Raw genomic sequence first — 16,844 nt, forward strand, 5'->3', positions numbered from 1 at the left:
TGTCCATTGACCTTCAGGACATTGATTCCTTCATTCAGTTCATATTTGCTGTGCCAGGAACTGTGCAAGGTACTGGTATACAGTGGTGGGGACAAACAAGACATGGAACCCAGTCAATCAGTCTCTGACTTCATACAGTTTATAGTGTGATGGCAGAAGAGAAATACTGGATAAATTATTAATATTACAACTATGATGAGTGCCACAAAGGAGTATAGGCTGTTTTGTCAGCGTGAGGCAAGAGACTTAATCTAGTGTGAGCATAGTGGAAGGATAACGAAATTATATTTAAGTTGGGACCTGAAAGAAGACTTTGTTGAAGACAAGAAATCATGTCCTCCTGAATGGTCCATAGGCCCCTCAAACTCAAAAAGCAAAACCAAACTCATTAAATTCATCAACCCCAAACTTTTGTTTCCTGTGTTCTCTCTTCCATGATTGGCATCACCAGTCACCCAGTAACCCAAAGTAGTAGAAATCTGGTAGTTGTGATCCTACCACTTCTTCATTGGCTTCTGACCTCATCCCACCCCACCCTCATCACCAATTCTTGTTGACTACAGCAAATTTAACAGGCTCAGATCAACTTGTACCCCTAATCCAAGTAGGTCCTCGGCATCTTTCTCACCTGCAATGGCTCCTTAGAGGTCTCACTACCTTCAGAACGGCACTTGCTCTTCAATTTGTTCTCCATACTTATAAAATGTAAATCTTATCACATTCTACGTATGGCTTAAAATCTTTCAATGACTTTCCATTATTAATAAAGTAAAAGCCATTCTTCTTAATTTGATTTCAAGTCCTTTACAATCTAGTTTCCTATAGCTCCCTACTTCAAACCAATGTTATTTGAACTAGTTGCGGTTCCCTAAAGGACATGCTTTTTCTGATCCTCTACACCATTGTATTTCTTGTTTTCTCCAGAATACTCTTACTGCACTTTTCTGCTAGCTCACTCCTACTCATCCTTCAACTCTCAATTTTCATCACATCCTTTGTAGTGATCTTCTTTGATCACTCTGTAGGACAATGACCGTTGTCTCTATGGGTTTCCCTATATGCATAGTCTTTATCATATCTTCAATTGAACTCTATGTACTTATTTGTTAATTTATTAAAACTTAATAAATTTGATAAATTTGTTAATAAATTTATTAATTTGTTAATAAATTTGTTAATAAATTTGTTAATTTGTTAAAACTTGTTTCTTTAATTGTCTGCCAGTTCTCCAAAATATTACAAATTCCATGAGATCAGAGACCACACCTTGTCTTTATATCTCTAGCACTTAGCACAGTGATTGGAATACAATGAGGGTTAAATAAATATGTGGTAAATGATTAAATGCACAACACGAGTCTAATTTCTGTGCAATTTTATTCACTTCTATCTAAATTTCTTATCTTACTTCAAGGATTCAAATATTCCCTCTACTATCCTTACTCCATAACAGTATTTTTTATTTTTTATTTCTTCAGCATTTAAATGATCACATTTTGTGCTGAGCTAAGTGGCATTTGATTTTCGGTACTGCCTTGAAATTATTCTTTAGCCCTTCATTATATGCGTGATCAGACTCTTCTCAAAGCAACAACGTGTCTCAAATCTCCTACTGCACAGAGTTATAGATGCTTAAAAGAGTCGATACGTATGTGTGGTTGGACAGTCAAGTTCAGAGTATGCGCACTGGTTACTTTTTTTTTTCTTTTCGACTCCTCTGCTTTTGCTGCGAAGCGTGCGCACCAAGAAAGACAAAGGTGGGGAAAGTGACCAAGCAGTCATTCAGGCGCATGCCCATCCCTAACTTGTCCAAACCCGGCGGAGCTCACAGGGAAGTGGGTGTGGTCTGGCCAGGAACCCCAGAAATCCAATCCGACTGAGTGAGCGCAGCCCCTCCCTCCCCATGATTGGCTAGCTCTCAGTGTTGTGGGGCGGGGAAAGGAAGAGATGGGAGCGGTGGAATGGTGGGATGGCGAAGAAAGAGCGCCAATCTTGTTCTGCGCAAGCGCAAATAAGCAACCAAGAGGGGGCGTGAGAGAGCGAAAGGGAGTGTGGAAGCCCCGATGCGCTGCTGAGCGCGAGCTGAGTCGCCAGCCTCGACGCCTGCGCCGTGGCCCTCAGGGCCCCGCGCGCGGCGGGCGGGTGCCTAGCGCGCCTGCGCAGTAGGCAGCGGCGGCAGGGGGAGGTGGAGGCTGTGGAGCGGCAGCGGCAGCGGCAGCAGCGGGTCCCGGGACTGAGGCAGCAGCGAGGGCGGCGGCGGGCGGAAGCTGAGGTGACGAAGGCAGCGGCGGCGGCGGCCGTTTCCCTCACGGTGGCGGAGACCAAGGCGGCAGCGGCGGACGGGGAGCGGCCCGGCCCCGGCCCCCTGCTCGTTGGCTGTGGCAGGGCCGCGGTGGGGCCGGCCCGGCTCCCGCCCCCCGCGGCTCCCCCTCCGGCTCCTCCTCCGGGGAGACGCCGGGGGGCTGGCCCGGCCCGTACTCAGACCGCTGCTGCAGCCACCGCCGGGGGAGTCGGAAGCGGTGGCGGCGCCATGGGCGGCCTGGCCTCTGGGGGGGATGTGGAACCGGGACTGCCCGTCGAGGTGCGCGGTTCCAACGGGGCCTTCTACAAGGTGAGGCGGCGCGCCGACTGGGGACACTCGTCTTTAGCTCCCTTCCTCCAGCCAGAGCGGGGAAGAGTGGGGCGGGATGGAGCTTCTGGAGCTGAGACCCGACCCTTAGAACCTTAGATCCACGCTCCCACCCGTAGCCCTCCTGGGGAGACCTCTGCAAGTTAACCCCTTTCCGCTTATTTTTGGCCCCTCGGTTACACCTGCTTTTTACCCTCATCTTAGAGAGAATGAACATAAGGACATTATTGTGCTTGGATCAGCGTCCCCCACCCCCCCAGAGACCCCATTTACCCAGCTTCGTATTGACTGACTTTTCCTGTTCCCTAGTAGAAGACATATCTTAGCGCTTAATCACATCTTTTCCAAGCACATGGAGAATTCTCTTTATTCTTTCCCTGTTTTCCCCTTGGGAAGGCCGTCCCATGTTAGATCCTTTCATCTTCCTCGGAGAGGTCCCTACCTACTGGCTCTGGAAGACACCCTCCTTTCGCCTTCTATTTCTGTTCCTAACCCAAGGAGAAATTGTCAAAATCTCTGACATTTCGTATCTGACCTTAGAACTCTGGATTGTACCAGTCAAGTTGCCTCCTAGCCATAAGGTGGCACCTTTTCACAAGTCTCTCACCCCACCCATTTATCCCAAGGTTAGCTGGTCTACCATTCCACCCAGGGATGGATTTGTATTTGTTATTACTTTGATCTCAGATACGGTTAGATCATTCATACAGTCTCTTCATCTTGAAGAATGTGAGCTTCATATTCATGATCTCTAAAAGGGGGATCTCGTGAAGATACCCTGTTTACCTTCTGAAGGATTTCCACTTCTAGACGACTTACGGCCAGTTCTCCCAATTTGGGAATCTGGTAGCCTTTTTTTTTAAAAAAAAAAAAAAAAGAAGGGGACTATCTTTAAAAGATCCTTGTTTACTTCAGCCCCTCCCTTGACCAGGATTTGGTTCTTTAGAACTGCTTTTACTACCACCTTCTTTATCTGTTCTGAATCCATTTTCTAGGACTCCCTCTTCCCCATTTAGGTTAAACCAGAGAGAGACCTGTCTTGTCTCTCAGGAATTTTTCTTTGTGAATGTTGTTATTTTGAACCTCTTTGGACTTCATGCCTGGAATAGCCTCACAGACTTTCTCGATTCCTGTCTTATTCTTTCATTTTACGCTGAGGAGCAAGAGCAGAGATAGCTTCGCATAACATTGCTTGTGAGAAGAGCCTCCTTTCCTTCACTTCCCCTCAAGCCTTTCTCCCATAATAGACCTCTTCACCTTTATGCCCTTGGAAATGACTTTCTCCAACTCCTTCCCTATGAAGTCATACCTTACTATGTAAAGGGTTTCATATTTGCCCTTGGAGTGGAAGGTTTCTGCCCCAGATTTAATTGATAAGTTCATTGTAGTCATTTTTACCCACTTCAAATGCCTGTCTATTTCTGCCTTTATTCCCATACCAGATTTCTTTATATTTAGTGCCTATTTCTTTATATATCTGTCTACAATCTTATTCTCTTGATTTAAATCTCTGACTTTTTATCCTAATATTTTTATATTCCTGTGTAATCCCCAGGAACCACTGTGTTCAATGTCTGAAGGAAGTTCCCAGCTGATCTCTTCTGTCATTTTTTCTGCATACTTTCCTAACTCCTGGGACTTTTTCTTCTAGCCTGCCTCCATAGCATTTCTGTTTTCTTTGGCAAGTGTCTATTTCCTTTCTGATTCTGATAGAGTACGTTTGTCTCTTTTTATTCTTTCCCCAAAAAAATTACATTACCTTTCTTGAAACATCCTTCTCATAAGATTTGAAACCCATGTCCCCCAATATCTTGTCCTTCATCTGGGCCTTCCCACGCCCAGATTCTGGGTTCCAAGGAAAGTGATTCTTAAATTGAGTCTCAGATCAAGATACAATGTTTGCTTTTGTTCTAGGAAGCATGGGAGCCAAGCACAGCTGGGGAAGATTGGTATCCCGTTCAAATTAACTGTGTGACATAGCTAGGAAGGGGGATGTTTCCCTTTCCACATATAAGTGTCCAACAGAAAATCTTTGAATCTTTCCCTTTTCTCCTGGGGGCTATGGCAGTGATAGACTTGAGTGAACTGGGGACAGGATACTTTGAATCAGAGAATAGAGTTTGGAGTTGAGCCAAAAACCAGGTAATGTGGATTCTTTGTTCTGGCCACTTTAGCATTTTCTGCCCCAAGCCTTAGTTAAACACAACAATAAATCCCTAAATTCAGACTAATTTTTCTTCAGCTTTCAGTGCCATATACTTACCCATTCTGACCTTGCCACAGATCTAATATTCATGACTCAGCAAACTTTGGTGTGGGTCAAGGAGTGTTGACATTGCTTCTAGAACTGTATATTTGGGGAGGTCCCTTTCTCCCCTATCAGAATTGAGTCCTATTTTTGATTTTCCATGAAAGGACTGCAGGTATCAGATTTGGGATCTAAGTTACTTTGTAGGTATCCCATGAGCTCTTCCTTTTCTGTCAGAACTTAAGGTATTTTATTCTTTAAGTTGTACTCTGCCAAGTGAAATATTTGTTCACCTTCCAGGGCACAATTACCCACATTTCCAGACCTTGCCTGGATATCCTAGTTCCTATTCTTTTCATAAGGAATATGGCATCCTCAGCTTCAACACGTGATTTTTACCCAGATCCTTCCTGCTTTTCTCCCAGAACTCCCTCCTCTCTATTGAGAGTCCAGGATTGGAAGGTAGATTGAAGGTGGGGACCAATTTAACGTCTTCTAGAATGTGAGGAAACTGAAGTACCTATGAAGCTAGGGCTCTCCTCATCCTCTGTCTGGTCCCAGGCCCCCTAAGCCAAAGCCAGGGTATGCCATGGCCACTGACTCAAGTCATCCTTTGGATCTGGTTGGCTTTCCAGAGATCCACTCACTAGTTCTTACCTTCACCTGCTTGTCTTCCTAATGAGCATGCACTGAGCAGAACTGGGAGCTCACTCTCTACCAGTAGTAACTTTGGAGAAAAAAATTGCGGTGATGTGGATGGAATTAAGGAGCAGAGACTGGGTTGGAATATGAAGTTGAGAAAACTTGTTTTGGGGAATATTTGAAAGAAAAAGACCCTGGAAAAATGAGAGGAAGTGACATTTGGTTGAACTGCTGAGTAATGCAAGGGAGAACTCCATCTGAGCTCTGCATTTCTGTTTGGGATCAGGAAAAACCATGGGACTTATTCCTACCACTTCCTGAGGGCCAACTCGGACAAGTTGGAGGAGAATTGGATTAGAGCTTGGAGTTATCTCTTCACGAAAGGGGCAAGCAAGTGATTCTCTTCTATCTCTTCCACTTCCTTTTATCTCATCCCTAGAATATTTTGAGAATCGCTAACTCTTTATAAACTATTTCTAAAGCTTGGAGATGGATATTTTGAATAAAGAATTGGATCAAGTCAGCTAAAAAGATTGGTTGAAATGTCTCTAGAAATCTAGACAGACCCTTATAAAGGGGTAAAGAAGAGGGAAGGGATACAGTATTAGTGGTTGTGGGAGAAGGGAGGAGGACGCTAAAGGAGCTAAGAGAAGAACTGAAAAAGGGAAGAGGGACTCAGGTAAATATGAGGAGTAAAAGTGCCACAGAAGGTCTGAGTGGAGAATAGTAGGTGTGGCTTTGATGTAGCTGAATGAAGAGTGGAAAAAACATTTCAGGGAAGAAGAATGGCAGAGAAAGCTAACGCATGGGTAAGGAAGAGGCCAGGCAGTACCAGGAGTGCTGCCTTGGGCAGTAGTAAGGCTCCATAACAAGATCCTATCCCGAAGGAAGAGAAAGATAGCTTGTATCAAGAATAAAGTTTAGGTTTAGATTTTCCCATCATAAGGAAACAGCAATATAATTGTTTATGATTGACCAATTCTGTGAGATGAGAGTGACATAAATGTGCATTTTTAGTGTTTTCTCTCCTAAGCTTAGCTTTCCTTAGCTGCAAAGCTCAGGAATAGTTCCTGTTTATTAATTAGTCTCCTAAAATTCCTATTTTTTTTTTTTAACATTTTATTGGGGAAGGGGAACAGGACTTTATTGGGGGAACAGTGTGTACTTCCAGGACTTTTTTTCAAGTCAAGTTGTTGTCCTTCCAATCTTAGTTGTGGGGGGTGCCGTTCAGCTTCAAGTTGTCCTTTCAGTCTTAGTTGTGGAGGGCACAGCTCAGCTCCAGGTCCAGTTGCCGTTGCTAGTTGCAGGGGGCGCAGCCCACCATCCCTTGCGGGATTCGAGGAATTGAACTGGCAACCTTGTGGTTGAGAGCCCACTGGCCCATGTGGGAATCGAACCGGCAGCCTTCGGAGTTAGGAGCTCTAACCGCCTGAGCCACCGGGCCGCCCCCCCCCCCCCGCCCAATTTTTAAAGATAGCTTAATTGATGATGTAGATGCCTGATCACTGCATTGTACACCTGAAGCTGAACAATAATGAATGTCAACTACAAGTTTATATATATATATGCATGTATATACTTACAAGAAGCGGAGTACAGCGTTAGGAATAGAGACAGTGGAAATGTAATGGCTGTGTGCGATGTCAGAGGGATAGTGGATGGGGGTGGGGGGTTGACACAGTGTGAGGGATATAAATGATAAATGTCTAAGTAGTACTTTGTTTTGTGCACCTGAAACTAATTTAAAAAATAGCTTAATTGAGGGATAATTGACATACAAGGAAGTATATATATTTAAAATGTACAGTTTGTTAGATGTGTGTGTGTGTGTATACATATATATACGTATATACACACACACATATGTATCTACCGTAGTAGATTATCACCACAATCAAGATAATGAACATTTCTGTCACTCCCAGAAATTCTCCACCAAATGCTGATCGCTTTCTGTCATTACATTAGTTTTCATTTGCTGGTTTTTGACAGAAGTGAAAGGCAATTCAGTTGAGAAAGGATAGTCTTTTCAACAAATGGTACGCAAACTGGATATCCATAGGTGAAAAATGAACTTTAATCATGTCTTGCACCATATGCAAAATTTAACTCAATGGATCATAGACTAATGTAAAGTAAAAACTATAAGCCTTCTAGAAGAAGACAGGAGAAAACCTTTGTGGCTTTGGATTAGGCAAGTTTTCTTATACATGAGACCACAAACTCATTCATAAAAGGACTAACTGATAAACGAGACTTTATCAATAACAATCTTTAATTTTGAGTGTGTGAAAATTGGGAGAGAAGATAGAAAAATTGGGAGCATAGGATTGAACACATAATTTGGCTTCCTCACTGAGAACATAGAAATAGGAGGAAGACCAGCTAGCTAGCTATTCATCCCTATTCTCTCTTGTCATGATCTCAAGATTGGGGTCTTCTACAAATTTTACTATCCTTTTCAAATGTTTAGCAGTGTCATAGTCTAGCATTCAGAAATCTCCCATCTTTTAAATCCTAATTTTTCCTTCTATAAATTCATTGTTTTGAATTTTTCCAATGTTCTGTTTTCTCTTAGGACCCAGGCCTCAAGACACCAAGTTTGCTCAGGTCTCTTGCTGTATAGGGGAGCTAGACCCTTCTGTCTCTTGGCAGATCCTGTTGTCCTCTAGGTGTTCCAGGCTAGCCTCACACTGTCTCATGGGATATTCTTAGCCTTGCTGAATGTTGTTGGCATTTTAATTGAATTCTGGCAAGCTGCTCAGCACAACAGGAGGCAGATAGATAGGGAGGCCCCTATGGGAGCCATAGTTGACCACCAGTTTCCCGGCTGTTTTGATGGCGAGTCATGTTGTCCCCTTCTGCTTACTTCCTGTCTCATCTTCTGGATTTTGCCATGTCTCTTTCCATGCCAATATCATTCCTTTCTCCCTACGTCAATATTCATATTGTTTCTCCAATACAGCCCTTTTCTGGCCCTGTCTTTAGATTGCTTGTGTCCCTATCTAAAACTCTAGTTTAAGGGCCTCTGAATGTCTCTTCCCTTAATGGCTAAGGTGGTGGTAAATTGTTCTTTTTTTTCACTTTGTTCTAAAACTCATTCTAGGGCTTTGTGAAGGATGTCCATGAAGACTCTGTCACCATCTTCTTTGAAAACAAGTAAGACCTTGGGAATAGAGAATCCAGCATACTAGGTCCTAGAAGGAGAGTGGAGAAGAGGGGGCGGCTGAGTCCCATGAGGCATGTAATGGGTGGGGGAGAGCCAAGGGTTTGGGTGGGCAACTTTATATGGATCCCAGGAGAGGAGAGGGCTGAAATTTGGTGAGGGTAGGGGGCATTTGGCCCAGTATTTAGACTATAGCAAGAGACGGACGATACTACTATGGAGCAGGGCCTGGGGTTTAGCCTGTAATTACCGGGGAAGATGGAAATTGTCCAGTAATTTCCGGCAATAAACCCTTCCTGAAGAAATAGGCAACCACATTAGCCTGAGTAGTTTTCATATCACTTTTTTTTTGCAGCTGGCAGAGTGAGAGACAAATTCCTTTCGGTGATGTCCGGCTACCCCCTCCAGCTGATTACAATAAGGAGATCACAGAAGGGGATGAGGTGGAGGTAAGGGCCATAGAGTCCATCCTTCTAAATGTCACTTTTCTCACGGCATCTCCCTTACCCTGATAACCATTATCCTAGGCTCCTCACTGGTTGGTTCATTCTCCTTCCTACCCAAGCTGAGCTACTACATCCAGCCAGGTAGCCTATGGACAAGTGAAGTGCAGCAGTTCCGTGTCCATCTCTGTTGTGATCAGCCGAACTCGCAGGGACCTTCCAGTTTCAGGGCATTGTCCACCTTTCTTCCATTTACGCTGACAGCGTTTAAAACCCAGTGCCCTCTGATGTTTCATTAGCAGCTCCTTCCTCTAGTTTCCTTTGTCTGGGTTTATGGGTACCTCCCAAGTGTTTTAACATTCACGCCATTCTTAATGCTTTGGCGTGGTCCTCAGTATTTTTTATTTTCATCTTTTCAGGTTTATTCTCGAGCTAATGAGCAAGAACCTTGTGGCTGGTGGCTGGCCCGGGTGCGGATGATGAAGGGAGATGTGAGTGATGTGAAGGCCTTTGGGGAACTGCTGAGAGAAACATGTTAGTCATAGAAAGGGGGGAGATAGAAGCTCAGGTCATATACAGGTACTCCTTTTTTTCATTTTGTCAGTTCTATGTCATTGAATATGCTGCCTGTGATGCCACTTACAATGAGATTGTCACCCTGGAACGGCTTCGGCCAGTTAATCCCAACCCCCTTGCAACCAAAGGCAGTTTCTTCAAGGTTACCATGGCTGTTCCGGAGGACCTGAGAGAAGCGTGAGTACTGGGGGTTGGCAGTGGTGGGCCCTCACCGCCCTCATCTCTGCCCTTACTTTCCCCAGGCCCCACTACCAGTTTCAGTCTTCTCTGTTCCCTTGGCCCTCTAGAGCCTTTCTTGCTCCCAGTTTCTCTCTTCCCTCATTCCTGTTCTTTTATTGCAGTTCTTCCTCTTTTCTTATTTTTCTCGGTCCCTCTCTCTCCACCGAACCGTTGAATGTACTTTACATTCTGCCCTCTGAGCAGAACTGCACCTTTCTCTTACTTTTGCAGCTGCTCCAATGAAAACGTCCATAAAGAGTTCAAGAAAGCATTAGGAGCGAACTGCATCTTTCTCAACATCACAAATAGTGAGCTCTTCATCCTGGTGAGTTTATTCTGCCTGAATTTCACTAAGCTCTTTCAGCAAGTTTTCCTTTTCCCCTTTTAACTCCATTGTAGAAGGGGAGGAGCTAAAACATGCTTACATTTATTTGTCAGAGAGGACTTTATTGCTCCTGACCCTTAGGGGCCCAGGTAGCCCTACCTTTCCTTAGTCTTCCTCACGTCTGACCTTAATTTTTTTTTTTTAACCTGGTCATTATATTGCAGTGTGGGCTGGGACCTTCCCTTGCATATTTAGACTCTCAAAAATAGACTGTACAGTTCTCACCTGGGCTGGCTGCTTAAAATCACTTCCCTTAGGCACCCAGGTAGTAGGCCTTTGTGAGGCTGACAGTGATTTTCCTCTTCCCTAGCTTCATTTCTTAACTCCCACCCTTTTCCAGAATCTCAGGCATCCTGATTCCCAGTTGCTGGCTCTTTCACAGTATATATTCAGTCAGTTTTAATGATTTTCGTTGGTTTCTTCCCAGTCAACCACAGAAGCCCCTGTGAAGCGGGCGTCCCTGCTGGGTGATATGCATTTTCGAAGCCTGCGCACCAAACTGCTACTCATGTCCCGCAATGAAGAAGCTACGAAACACCTAGAGGTAAATTTTGGCTCCACTTACTACTGAATATATTGGTGTGATTGTCCTCCCTTCCCACCTCGTCCTCCACCCATGCTCTTATGTTTACAGAACAAAAAGACTAAGATCTTTCTGGGTTCTTATAACTGGGTATGCTATTTTATCCCAGACTCCTCCAGATGGCAGAGCTCCATTATGTCATAGTCTAGTTGTTTTCAAACTTTATTTTGAGCCATGGGACCCTTTGATCAGTGAAATTTTACTTGAAAGCACAATGCATAAAGCAGTCAGAGCAGCAGAAGGGGGTGTGGCTCTTTCTTCCACCAGCATCCCCCACATCACTTCTGGGAACCAAACCACTTTTTGGGATATGTTTGAGAACCATTTGTACACTGGAAAGACCACTGGACTTGGAATCATAAGTCTTACTTTGTCAGGTAATTGACCTTTGGCAAGTCATTTGATTTTACTGAGCTTTATCTTCTTCATTTGTGACAGTGAGGTAGTTAGACTAGAATATTTCTATGAGGTTTGAGTTCTGACATCTTAGGATGGTCAGATTCTCTTAGTTAGATATTATGCTATCCTAAACAAGTAGGGTGTGTGTTTGTGTTTTGAACATGCATTTTCATTTATCAAGTGAACTGATAATTTTGGGAAGCTTTTCTCTGAGTCCGTGCAAAATCTGGATCATGGTAATCTCTCACTTCTTCAGGGATTCGCTGTTACCCCCAGATAATTCAAACTATATCTGCTCCATTTCCCAGTGAACAGGTTTCCGGGTGACAAAAGGTAAAATATTCAACTCTTCTAGGACTTGGCTGTATTGATCTATGTGATAAAGTGTACCAGATAGCTAAGTTAACCATAGTTGCAAGGTCTTAAGAATAGGGACATGTCTTTGTTTTTGAGAAATCTTGACTGTTTTGTTTTTTAAAAATTATTTTTAAAATATTGACTTATAAAAGATAAAAAATAATAATAAAAATAAGCACCTTTGTACCCATTAGGCAGTTTAAGAAAGAAAACCCTTGGCAAACTTCTAGAAGACACTTGTAAATCATTGTAGGTTCTCTCCCCTCCCTCTCTAATTCAGTTATTTTGAATGCCCAACTTAGTTCCTTTTTCCAGCCTTCTCTTCTTGCCTAGCGTAAATCCTTGCTATAAATCAACTTCATCCATCTTGAAAGTGGGAAGTCATGGACTGTGATCTGGGACTGTCCCCTTTCAGACATCTTTCCTATCTGGTGCTTCCCACCTAGGATTCACTCTTGTAGAACCTTTCCTGTCTTCCTGCCTTTGTACCCGGGGATCCCACAAAGGACTGGTTAAGAAATTAAGTAGTATGGTGTTCCATAGGTTCCTTTTTGTGCTTTTCTTAACCCCTTGCTTTCTGTTCAACTTTTCGGGTTTTATTTTGGGAATTGATATTAGTTTGGTTAAGGTGATAATAATTCCTTACACTTACATTTACCTGTGAACAGTCCTTGCTCACCAGTCTTATTTAATCCTATCCTGATAGTCTGGGAATGGAGTAGCTCAGTGTAATCATTTAGCATATGACAGAACTGAGGCACAGAGTGAGTGTTTTGTTTAGGATCACACAACCAGATAGTATTAGAGCCAAATCCAGAACTTTGGTGGCTCCCAGCCCAAACTCTGTCCTCATTTCTCCCCTCCTGCAAAGCCATTGATATTTGGAAGGTAGGAGTGGAATGAAAAGTTACTGAATTCTCCACACATGTTCTAGTAGTCAGCGGACTCCAGGGTGGTTTTAGCTTATTTTCACACATTTTTTCTTACTGAAGTTATGCACAGTGTCAGGTACCTGGGACAGGTGTTCTGAGATTCCACCACCATGATTCCTATAGTGCCTTTTCCTTTCAGACCAGTAAGCAGTTGGCAGCAGCATTCCAAGAGGAGTTCACAGTGCGAGAGGACCTGATGGGCCTGGCAATTGGGACTCATGGTGCCAACATCCAGCAGGCCCGAAAAGTACCTGGGGTGACCGCCATTGAGTTGGGTGAAGAGACCTGCACTTTCCGCATCTATGGGGAGGTCAGCAGAAGATACCTGTCATCTAGGTCTCTTAGGGAAAACAGAGGAGAGAGGGTGGAGTAAGAAGGAAACCTGAGTCATGATCTCCCTCCCTGACTTTGATGCCAATACATTTTCCCAAAGACAGAGTGGCAGGAAGATCACTGTTTGAGAACCAGGTCCTCTGTTTTAGTAACACCCCACTCCTCTAATTTTAGACTCCCGAGGCGTGCCGACAGGCCCGAAGCTACCTTGAGTTTTCCGAGGACTCTGTGCAAGTGCCCAGGAACCTGGTTGGTGAGTTGGGGATGTGTATATATAAAAGAGAATATAGTTAGGGGCCAGAAGTGAGATTCTCAAAGTGATTCTGGGCTTGGGACCTCCCTGTGGACTTTAGTTTCATAAAGACAAAGCAAACAATTTGTAGTAGGAGTGACAACAAAATGGAAGAATAAATTTCTAGGGATTGTAATATTTTGTCCTTTGGAAACTCAGCAGGAACCTAGAAACAGGAGAATAATTAAAACAAAATCTATCTATAGAAGCTGGAAGACTGTTTATCTTAACTGTTTGAATCTTTTTTTCCTTAAAAAAAAAAAATGAGGCCTAATTCCTCCTTTACTCATTTAGGCAAAGTGATTGGAAAGAACGGGAAAGTGATCCAGGAGATTGTGGATAAATCGGGTGTGGTGAGGGTTCGAGTAGAAGGTGATAATGACAAGAAGAACCCCAGGGAGGAGGTATGGGGCAACTGCGCCTAGAGATTGGTGTCCGGAAATAGGTGGGATGGTTCACAAAGCCATTTCCTGAGGGGTGGGATTTCTAGGGGGTGGAGCACGGAATTTCTGTTTCCCCCTAGTAGGTGTAGAACCAGAAAGATACCATTGGTTGGCCTTCCATTGGAGACAGGCTGGAGTTAATGCTTCATTTTACTTTCCTAATCCATCTGCCCTTCCCTCTGCTCTCCAGGGAATGGTTCCCTTCATATTTGTTGGCACCCGAGAGAATATCAGCAACGCTCAGGCTCTGCTGGAATATCACCTTTCCTACTTGCAGGTACCCAAGTGGAAGTCCGGGAGACGAAAGAGCAAGGTGTAGCAAGGGGACTGAGACCACTAGTGGATAAATTTAGGAGTAGTGGTGCCCAGTTTCTCTCTGTTGGAACAGAAACCGCTGGGTGGAAATTTGGGGCTGTGGGGTTGGATCCCAGAGTTTTCTTTGTTTAGCCAATGTCTTCCTTCTTACATTCCTGAGAGTTTAGCTATGTAGGGATGATCGGGGCAGAGAAGCATGAAAGGAGATTGTTCATTGACCTTATACTTATTCTTTCTTCTGTTATCTTCCTCCATCTTTTACCCAACCAGGAGGTGGAGCAGCTTCGCTTGGAGAGGCTGCAAATTGATGAACAACTTCGTCAGATTGGGCTGGGCTTTCGCCCTCCTGGGAGTGGGCGGGGCAGCGGTGGCAGTGACAAGGCTGGATATACCACGGATGAGAGTTCCTCCTCCTCCCTGCACACCACACGAACCTATGGGGGCAGCTACGGGGGCCGGGGCCGGGGCCGGAGGACAGGTGGTCCTGCCTATGGTGAGACAGCTATGGGAGAGGGAGGCAAGTACTAGTGGGGCTTGGAGGGAGAGGCAGATCTGGGTGGAAGTTTGAGGAAAGGGTGATGGAGATGATGAAGAGATGATGGGCAGGGGGACTTGTGAGTGAGAGGGAGAAGTCTTCCAGTTTTGTGGCCGTGATGGGTCCTGGGATGGGGGTAGTGACCTAATTGGCCCCATTGTGTTCTTCAGGCCCCAGCTCAGACCCATCCACAGCTTCTGAGACTGAGTCTGAGAAGAGGGAAGAGCCCACCCGAGCGGGGCCAGGAGACCGGGATCCCCCAACCCGGGGGGAAGAAAGCCGGAGGCGGCCAATTGGGGGCCGGGGTAGGGGACCCCCACCTGCTCCCCGGCCCACCTCGAAATACAACTCTTCTTCTATTAGCTCAGGTACCAGTACCAGACAGCTGGGTTCATGAATATAGGCCAAAAGGAAAATGGTGGACACCTGACTCCCAGTTCCTCCTCTTCCTCTAACCAGTGCTGAAGGATCCAGACAGTAATCCCTACAGCCTGCTGGACACGTCTGAACCAGAGCCCCCGATTGATTCAGAGCCTGGGGAACCGCCCCCAGCAAGTGCCAGGCGCCGCCGCTCCCGTCGCCGCCGCACTGACGAAGACAGAACTGTCATGGATGGAGGCCTGGAATCAGATGGGCCCAGCATGACAGAGAATGGCCTGGGTGAGTGGTGTACCTGGGGTCTAAAAAGTTAGAGCTGGGCGAGACCTGAGGGGTGGGAGATTGGACACACAACTCGTTTTTTCCTGCTCCATAGAAGATGAGTCAAGACCTCAGCGTCGTAATCGGAGCCGCCGCCGCCGTAACCGTGGTAACCGTACTGATGGTTCTATCAGTGGAGACCGCCAGCCAGGTCAGCTAACTCTGGATGCCAGCCTCCTTCCTCAGAGCTGAGAGAATGGGATGTCTCTTATGAAAACGGGGGGTTGGGATTCAGTGGGTCTCTAGGAACTGGATACCTGGGTTCCCTCTGAAACTTTTGGTCTTCCGCCTTCCCCAGTGACTGTGGCTGACTATATCTCCAGAGCAGAGTCTCAGAGCCGCCAGCGGCCACCTCTGGAACGCACTAAACCCTCAGAGGACGCTCTTTCAGGACAGAAGGTAGGCAGGCAAGATGTCATTTATCCCACCCTCCCCTTTTTTTGTTCTTTTGGAGCAGGGGGCAAAATAAAATTCCCCCAAGAAATCTCACTAAATTGTAGAGAAGGCTATGTGATGGAGCTTAAACTACATTTAGAGTCGTGGACAATTTGAATAGAAGAGAGAGGGAAGTTTGGTTCGCATTTTCTGGAACCCAGTAAGAGTGACTAGAGAGTCAGATCAGAGGACCAACCCTTGGGTCACCACATGCCAGGAGTGTAGGGAATGTCGTTACCTGAATTTCTACTGACCACTTTCTTTCTCTCCATTTTTCTTTCCCACTTTCCCCTTAGGGTGACTCTGTCAGCAAGCTTCCTAAGGGCCCCTCAGAGAATGGGGAGCTCTCCGCCCCCCTGGAGTTGGGTAGTTTGGTGAATGGGGTTTCATAAAACCTCCAGCCTGCATCCCTCCCTTCTCCATCTCGCTTGCTGCCCAACACCATGGCCCTCACAGGCCCGACTGACCTGCGCTGGAGCTGCTCTTATCTAGGGGGGCGGGGGGTGGCACAGCAGCTTGGGTCCCCCCCAACCTCCAGGAGCTATTGGAGGGGTGTGTAACAGGGTCATACCCCCCTCCCTCTTGTCCACCCTACCCCCAGGGTGAGGGGAGCCTCTCTCCTTCCCCATCAGACTGGATGTGCCTTTATCCTCTAATGCCCCAATCTCTCTCTGAACACCCCCATTCTCCACCTGTTGGTGCAGGGTGCTCCTTGACCCACCCAGATTTGACAGTTCAGGGGGGCGCCCCTGCTATCCCTCCTCCCATCCTGTACCCCCCATTTCTGGGGCCTCATCACTGTGGAAGACGGGGATAGTAAGGGTATAAGTGGGTGGGAGGCATGGGGAAGGTTTTGGAGTAGAACCAGGGGCGTGTATGAAGGGGGGTGACAAGGTCCCCCAGGGGAAGGGGGACCAACCTTGTCTGGTGGATGAGAAGGCGTATTTATTTTTCACTGTACAGTATTTAAAAAGAGAATAAAAAAAATCCAAATGGCTCTCTTCTTGTGCCCAGTTTGGTCCAACTGTTTTCCTAGGTCTGATCTGCCCTGTCTCCTGGCCCTTGTTTCCTGTTTCTCCACACCTGGCTCCTTTAGTGTTCTAAAGATGGTCTGCTTTGGAATTCCTGACATTCCTAAGTTCCCCAAGCTCAGGTACCCTCCTGGTCTAGAGGAGAGTGGCTTCTGTCTTTGCTGCATCTCCCCTCCCCCAGG

At 45.7% G+C, this 16,844-nt stretch overlaps 1 protein-coding gene across 1 annotated transcript; it reads left to right on the forward strand.

Moving 5' to 3' along the window:
• Positions 1–2,164: 2,164 nt before the first annotated feature.
• On the forward strand, positions 2,165–16,628 carry FXR2 (FMR1 autosomal homolog 2). The gene is made up of 17 exons (XM_033091159.1): positions 2,165–2,611; positions 8,626–8,678; positions 9,041–9,134; positions 9,548–9,619; positions 9,733–9,881; positions 10,155–10,248; positions 10,736–10,852; positions 12,719–12,889; positions 13,087–13,165; positions 13,499–13,608; positions 13,838–13,924; positions 14,233–14,455; positions 14,668–14,865; positions 14,957–15,157; positions 15,252–15,347; positions 15,495–15,595; positions 15,928–16,628. The coding sequence occupies exons 1-17, from the start codon at positions 2,531–2,533 to the stop codon at positions 16,021–16,023; spliced, it is 2,022 nt and encodes a 673-aa protein (XP_032947050.1). The 5' UTR covers positions 2,165–2,530; the 3' UTR covers positions 16,024–16,628.
• Positions 16,629–16,844: the final 216 nt, after the last annotated feature.

The sequence above is a fragment of the Rhinolophus ferrumequinum genome, chromosome 21 (genome assembly GCF_004115265.2).
Source record: "Rhinolophus ferrumequinum isolate MPI-CBG mRhiFer1 chromosome 21, mRhiFer1_v1.p, whole genome shotgun sequence".
Lineage (NCBI taxonomy): Eukaryota > Metazoa > Chordata > Mammalia > Chiroptera > Rhinolophidae > Rhinolophus > Rhinolophus ferrumequinum.